This window comes from Populus euphratica, unplaced genomic scaffold (assembly GCF_000495115.2).
Source record: "Populus euphratica unplaced genomic scaffold, PopEup_1.0 scaffold12.1, whole genome shotgun sequence".
Lineage (NCBI taxonomy): Eukaryota > Viridiplantae > Streptophyta > Magnoliopsida > Malpighiales > Salicaceae > Populus > Populus euphratica.
In genome coordinates this window covers 2,554,170-2,561,037 of record NW_011499858.1, presented here as the reverse complement: position 1 = coordinate 2,561,037, position 6,868 = coordinate 2,554,170, and the positions used below count along the sequence as shown (strand labels likewise).

At 31.8% G+C, this 6,868-nt stretch overlaps 1 protein-coding gene across 3 annotated transcripts; it reads right to left on the bottom strand.

Annotated features, from left to right (window-relative positions):
• Positions 1-2,340: 2,340 nt before the first annotated feature.
• On the bottom strand, positions 2,341-6,203 carry LTO1 (NAD(P)H dehydrogenase (quinone)s). 3 transcript variants are annotated; one of them, XM_011023939.1, is made up of 7 exons: positions 5,972-6,203; positions 5,601-5,877; positions 4,312-4,568; positions 4,084-4,196; positions 3,530-3,680; positions 2,885-3,022; positions 2,341-2,566 (listed from the first exon to the last, which is right to left on the bottom strand). In XM_011023939.1, exons 1-7 carry the CDS (start codon positions 6,074-6,076, stop codon positions 2,486-2,488), a joined length of 1,122 nt encoding a protein of 373 aa, XP_011022241.1. In that variant the 5' UTR covers positions 6,077-6,203; the 3' UTR covers positions 2,341-2,485. The 3 variants fall into 3 exon arrangements, with proteins under 3 accessions (XP_011022241.1, XP_011022239.1, XP_011022240.1); XM_011023937.1 differs by having other exon boundaries at positions 5,601-5,880; positions 5,972-6,200; XM_011023938.1 differs by having other exon boundaries at positions 3,530-3,677; positions 5,601-5,880; positions 5,972-6,200.
• Positions 6,204-6,868: the final 665 nt, after the last annotated feature.

Below are 6,868 nucleotides of genomic sequence, written 5' to 3'. Positions count from 1 at the left end.
CGTCGTGCTGCACTCGCGCACCCCACGACATAAACTTTAATATTTTGGGGTGTAAAACTAAACAATAAGGTATACTCTTAGATATTAAAGATGCAAAGAAATAAAAGCAATGCTAAAATTTAGACCTTGTAAGTAAGCATATTGTAAGTATATACATGGGCATACATTTTCCTCCTCCTTTTAGACCTTTTTGGTTAGGACCTTTTTCTCCCTCTCCTAAACTTTTTAGTTCAAGATTTTAGAAATTTTAATGTAATATGAACTTTATATAAGTATTTTTTTTTGGATATGCATTATTGTTGTGGTTTATTATGAATTATGGTTGTGATTTTTTGTTATTATTGTTGATGATGTGTATTTATGTGAGAATCGTAGACTTGGAGATCATAACAACTAACCAAAAAAATGTGAAAATGTTGATAAATTTACTGATAGAACGCCAATTTTATCAGAATATCCATCAATAATTTCACCCGAATCTTCACACCCATTCTAGAACTTTTGATAAAACATACAGAATGTCTGAAGATTTCTAATGGAATAAGCGATGAAAAATTATGCAGGCAAGTTAGTTATCAACGAAGTTTGCAAAGAAAAATAAGCGGTGCAATCTTATATTTTGGCAAGACTATTCTATCAAAAATCCCCAATGATATATCCTCTCATAATAAGTTCACGTTGGCAATTTCATTGGCAATTAAAATATCAATGATCATTTTGCCTAAACACCAACAGAATATTCTGTTAATATTTTTTAATTTTCTAGTAGTGATTCTTAATCAACTCAATGTTGAACAATAAAATTAAAAAAAAATCAATTAACAAAAAAATTAAAACAAACAAACTTGAGTCCAATTAAGTTAACTTGTCAAACTTGAGTTTAGGTTATAATATCAATATAACCTAATAAAAAGCAAGCCAAAAAAATTAGAAAATTTGATTTTCAATTAGTCTAATGTTAAATCATAAAACTAAAAAAAAAAATTCAAAAAATAAAAATCAAATTTAATATTAAAAAAAATTCATCTCACTTAGAGTTATATGCAAAAACTGAATTTATTTATTAAAAATAAAAAGATGAGAGAAAATGACGAGGGGAAAGAAAAGTAGATTGGACTATTGAAGTCAAGCTAGAGCATCGTCATGCTCGAAGATCTCGCCAAGATGAATCAAGTTATACCAAGTAATGCTGTTTTTTAAGGCTGATGACTATCACACACATCGCACAATTGTAGTAACCCTTCTTACATATATGCATATATCATACAAATCAATCATTTTTTTTCCTTTTTGATTAAATCAATCGATAAATACTTATTTTAGTTTCAAATTCAGTCACCAACTTCAATTATTCTACATCAATGAGATCAAATTTTATTTTGTAAAATTAAGACTGTATTTGTTTACGTGACTTCGATTGCGGTTACGTTTTAAACAAAACATAGCTAAAATATGTTTGGTTATAAAAAAAAATGTGTGTTTACTGTTTATGGATCTCACCTGTTACTACGTTCCAAAGACAAGTGAGCATGGAGCAGCTTCCCCCTGCTTTTTTGTCAACAGGAAACAATGGCGCCTTCTAGGACCACTATTCTTGAGCACTGTTCATGTCAATTAATTAGCATGAATAGTATAGCATGCTACCCTGTTGACTGAACAATATAGTATGCTACACTATTTCAATTAGACCGATTCCGGCCAGACCAGTTCTTGCTAGACTCGTTTCAGTTTAAAGCTCAAGATACATTGAATTAGATCCGAATCAATAAAATAAAAAATAAAAAATATTTTTTAATTTTTTAATTATATTTTATTTAAAAAACTAGTATTTAATATTATTCAATGATACTACATAAATTAAATAAAGATAACTTAATGACGTAACATTTATATAATTTAATCGTAATTTCAATTTTTTTCCTGATTATATTTTATCTAATATTATTACGTGCTTAAAAAACCAAAAAACTGATAGTTTTTAATTTAAATATTGTACATTTAACTATTATTGTTATATCATAATTAAATTATCTATAATTTTATCACATATAAAATATATCTAATGTATAAATATTAAATCAACCTCAAAGCATTTTTTACAAAATAACCTCTCTTTTTTTAAATCATAACTATAACAATTATTACAATTCTAAACATACTTAGAGAACAACCAAGCGTTAAGACTTTTTTCCTCGCACCACGAGAACTCCACAGGAAGCCAATTAAAACAAACCATTTGGTTCGATCCTAAATCAAGGATGACCGAAGAAGGAAAAAAAAAAAAAAAAAAAGCCTTGAGGGGCACCATTACAATCCAGTGGTTTTGTTTTTAAGCTTCAGTGAAACCCAAAGCTTTTTTTAGTTTCTTTTAATAATTAATAATAATTGTTGTCATATAGAATTGGCACAGTTGAATCCTTATTTCCAGAGATAATATTAGTATAAACTGTACAGAAGCTCTATGTTGCAGAAAAATAGTTATAATCTAACTCGGTTGATTGGATTCCTCAATCTTGAACCCAGATACCTTCGCAAGCTCAGACAATTCTTGATCTCCACTCAAAACCTGCAAGAAACACCTTACATGAATGAGAATATCACTTTATATAGATAAAAAAAAAATAGAGAGAACTTCTTCTAGCATGATTCAATGGCTGTTTAGTACAGCTTTCAATGCTGATTGGAATGAGTTAATCAATTAGTGGTATCTAATCTAATCTAGTCAAACAAACTGAGCTGCCTAAAATCCTATAGCAGCGAAAAACAAAACATGTTTCCTAGAATCTTACAGGAATGGGAGTTCAGAAAAAAGAGGCCACTGATAGATGATGCTATCTTTTCGGTCAAGGAATAGCGAAAGCTCAGTACATTTAAATATCCATACCTGACCATTGATCACCCATGTTGGAAATCCTTCAAGTTTAACATCTGCACATGCCTTTATCATCTTAGTTCCTTTCCTAAATCCATTAGGGAAGCATTCCACATAGTTCAACAGTTCTGCTGCCTCCTTCCCAAACATCTATGCATCAATAGCATGAAGAAAATATTATAACTAGCCACATATCACTGTTTGTAAACATGCCAGAATTGAAAAAGGTTCTTTACAATTATTAGGTACTTGGGATAATTCAAAATTTATTTTCTTTGATAAAACAGGCAAACAAATCTAATAGTGATTTGTTTGTCTCTGCAAAATTGCATGTGCTCTATACAGATAACTGTGTATTCATATGTCGGGATAAATGGAAAGCAAACTTTATTTCACTTTATGCAATGATGTCTCACTATAAAAAAAATGTGCTATATTCAGATAACATTTGATTTTACATTTCAAATATCCATGTGCTGTTAGCATACTGGTAAAGATCACCAAAGGAATTAATATTGAACTCAAAACAGTAAATAATGCTAGTTTCTGGTGTCAATTTCATTTCAAATTCCACGTTCTTTGCAAGGATTATCAAGTGAACGTTGAGAAGACTGTCGAACACTCGCATACTACCACTAATAAAGAAGAATAAAGTACCTGTTTTTGTTCTTGGCAATGTGAACACCAGAAAGCTCCATACATTTTAGCTCCTGTAGATTGTAGATGTCTTGCAAGAGATATAGCAAAAGGACTCGAAGGTGTGGTTATCTCAGTGGTAAAATATTCCAGGTTAATATCAGTCAGGCTGCTATCATAGAGATGAAGATGGAAAAATGTCAGGGCACAGATTCCCTAGCAAAAAGAATGCGGAGCATGCACATCAGGGTATCTTAAAACTGAAAACATAAACAAAACAGTATAGAAGCATGACAATGGCCAAGCAACATATAACCATCTTAACAACTGCAAACAGTGCACTCTGACATACTCACCAGGGCAAATACTAACTTATGAACTCAATTGAATTCTGCATCTACCAGGTTAGTAGCGTTGATTAGTGAATTGAATTGACAAAGTATAAGAGTTCCAACGTTGAGAATTATATACAGCCAGACTTTCATGAATGGAAAAAAAAAAAAAAAGTTTGCGTGTAGAGCATACTAATGAAAGTCAAACATAAATGCTATGATCCTTGAAAAGATTTTATTCACCTTGAGCCGGCAGGTTGGAGTGGAGCATATGAGGTGTTCAATGAAAAAATCACCACGCTTGCTATACATAGCTGTAAACCCAAAAACTTTTGTATCTCTTCCAAACCAAAATCCTATTTTGTACAGCCAAAAAGAGGGAAGCAGAAATTGAATCAAATCATTTTATGAACCTGATAAGAGGCGTGTCCAATATATTAAAAAACAGAAAAACAAGCACAGAAACCACACCTTTAAAGTGATGAAAAACAAGCTGAATGACAAGAAAGTTGACAATAAACAGTACGTGCAAGATGTCCCTGAAAACTTTGTGCTCAAAATGTACAAGAAATATCCACTAGCAACTGCCATTGAGGTAGTGCACCCAAGTAAAAGCAAGCGACCGTTAGACTCCTCGATACCAAAGGGAAACTTCTTTCCAGACCACTGTAAACCAAGTGCTGCCACTAGACCATATGATATCATTCCTATCAATGGAAGAGGAACACCTGGAATGAAATGTAAAAGGGATATATCACATTACTGGCAAATATATTCGGTTTTGTGGTTACATAGAAAAATTCTAAAGATAGACTATACAGTAAAAACAATAAATAACAACAAAAAAAATAAAATCTAATGACAGTCACGAGGATCAAGACTGGCACACCCATGCAATGCACGTTAATATGTGATCACGTCTCCATTCTCAAATCAGAATTGTGCACTTAATAAACATATAAAGCATCCGCACATTGTTCCCACCATCTTCATATTACAAATAAATGTTTAACTAAAGACTCAAATTTGGCAGACTGGATGTAAGTGCAATAGGAATGACCATTTGACCGGTCATTTATATTAAGCTTGAAATTAGACCCCTATACAATAATGTTCAACAATTTTTCTTTATCGTTATTGCTTAAAAGAATTCCTTCCCATTTCCACCACCATTGCCAAGATGTCGATTGAGCACTATACTTTCAAGACTTACAATAGACCCCAAAGAAGTCTTCTACTCCACCAATCTTTCCTATGCCATGTTCAACCTTCGTCCTCTTCGTCCTGGTTTGCACTCAACACCTTTTCTTTGCACTTCTCCAATTACTTTATACGATAATCACCGCTTCTAGTTTAGTGGAACATGTGGGTCTTCCGTTTCTCTTTTCTTCCCTCTCTGTTTTTTCAGTTATGATGAATGACAAGGTAAAGAAAAAAAAATAGTAAACTCCTAACCTGTTAAAATACATGAAACAAGATCCCCTTTTACCCTACAATTAAATCATCACGTTTTGTTTTTCTTAATTACATTGAACTAATGAATACTCTGCTTCTTGACCGCAACATATAACACTCCTAAATTTGAAATCAAAACCAACATTACAACTGTTAAAAAAACTTGGCTTATGTGTTTTCGAACATCCTCTGACAATTTGACTGCTATTAGCATTCCTCATAATAATAACTGCCTTGTTCTCAATAATTAACAAACTAAACGGAATAGAAGAACAAAAGGCTTTGAAAATTAATAATGAACATACCAAAAACCACTGCATAATCACTGCTAAGAACATCACCACAGTTGCCACCACCAATTGGGCAAAAAGCATCAGAATTTGTGAGCTTGAGGAATGTTAAGTATCCAGTTTCAAGAAACCCAACACCACCAAGACCTGCACACCAATTATAAGTAGAAACACTTGAAGAAGACAATAAAGAAGCTGAGTTTGAAGGAGATGGTGCCGTTTCAGGTGGTTCTGAATCAGTCTCTTGACTTGGCCCTGAAGAAGGCATGCACTTTAGTTTCCAACACCAACCCTTCTTCAAGAGATAAACAAAGAAGAAGTCAGGGAATTGAAACGAGAGATTATGAAGTGAAACTGGAATGAATATAGAGAGAAAGCAGCAAAACCTTGAATTGGGTTAGTTGGGCAGTGAGAGTAGGTGGTGGGGAGGGAGAAAGTGATGTTCTTGAAGAGAAGAACGGAGGAGATGTGATGTTGAGGAAACTTGCCATTGCTGTCTGATTCTCTCTATGTGTTCTTCAGCGAACAAGAATCGTGGGCGAGGTCGTTTTAAAGTTATTGCTTTTTTCAGAGATGGCACGTCGACATTGAAAATGTGTTTTGAGTCTAGAGATCAAGTCGGTTTGTGAATCAAGCCCAACGAATGACCCATATAATTTGGGGCCTGCTTTCTTTCGGTTGAGGCATAACAATTTATGTTATCACCATTATTTTTTAAATTGTTTTCTAAAAATATATTAAAATGATATATATTTTATTTTTTTAAATTAATTTTTAATATAAATATATAAAAGCGATCTAGTAATTTATAAAAATAAATAACAATTTAAAATTTTTCAATAATACTTCACATTCTAAGTACAAAAAAAATTACTTTTTTTTTTAATTTTTTAAAGATGGAAAAAGTAATTCTCCCTATAACCATTGTATATTTGATGGGTTTTGAACTTTGGGGTGGATTTTTAATTCCATATTAATAAATATACACAGTGATAATAATAAATATAACAAATGATAAATATACATTTAGTATGGTTATTTTTTTATCGGATAAATAAATATCAAAGTTTTAATTAAATTTAATTATTATCAAATTATTTCAGGTAAGCACAGTCATAATCATTTACTATAAATACAAATATTATAATGATAGATTCTTATAAAATAAAAATATTTGTATAGAAAACAATTATTAATGTTAGAGTTTGCAAAGAAAGAAAATCGTCTCTCGGGGTTTTTCACCTTTGCTGTCTTTTTTCGGTAAGCAATGCATCTCTCTTTCC

What these genes read in the sequence shown, in the direction of transcription:
- LTO1 (XM_011023937.1), bottom strand. Translation starts at nt 6,076, where the DNA reads ATGGCAAGTTTCCTCAACATCACATCTCCTCCGTTCTTCTCTTCAAGA. An exon ending in TGTTTTTCATCACTTTAAAG is followed by an intron (nt 4,197 to 4,311) that starts GTGTGGTTTCTG and finishes TGTACAAAATAG; the next exon opens with GATTTTGGTTTGGAAGAGAT. An exon ending in CATGGGTGATCAATGGTCAG is followed by an intron (nt 2,567 to 2,884) that starts GTATGGATATTT and finishes TGTTTCTTGCAG; the next exon opens with GTTTTGAGTGGAGATCAAGA.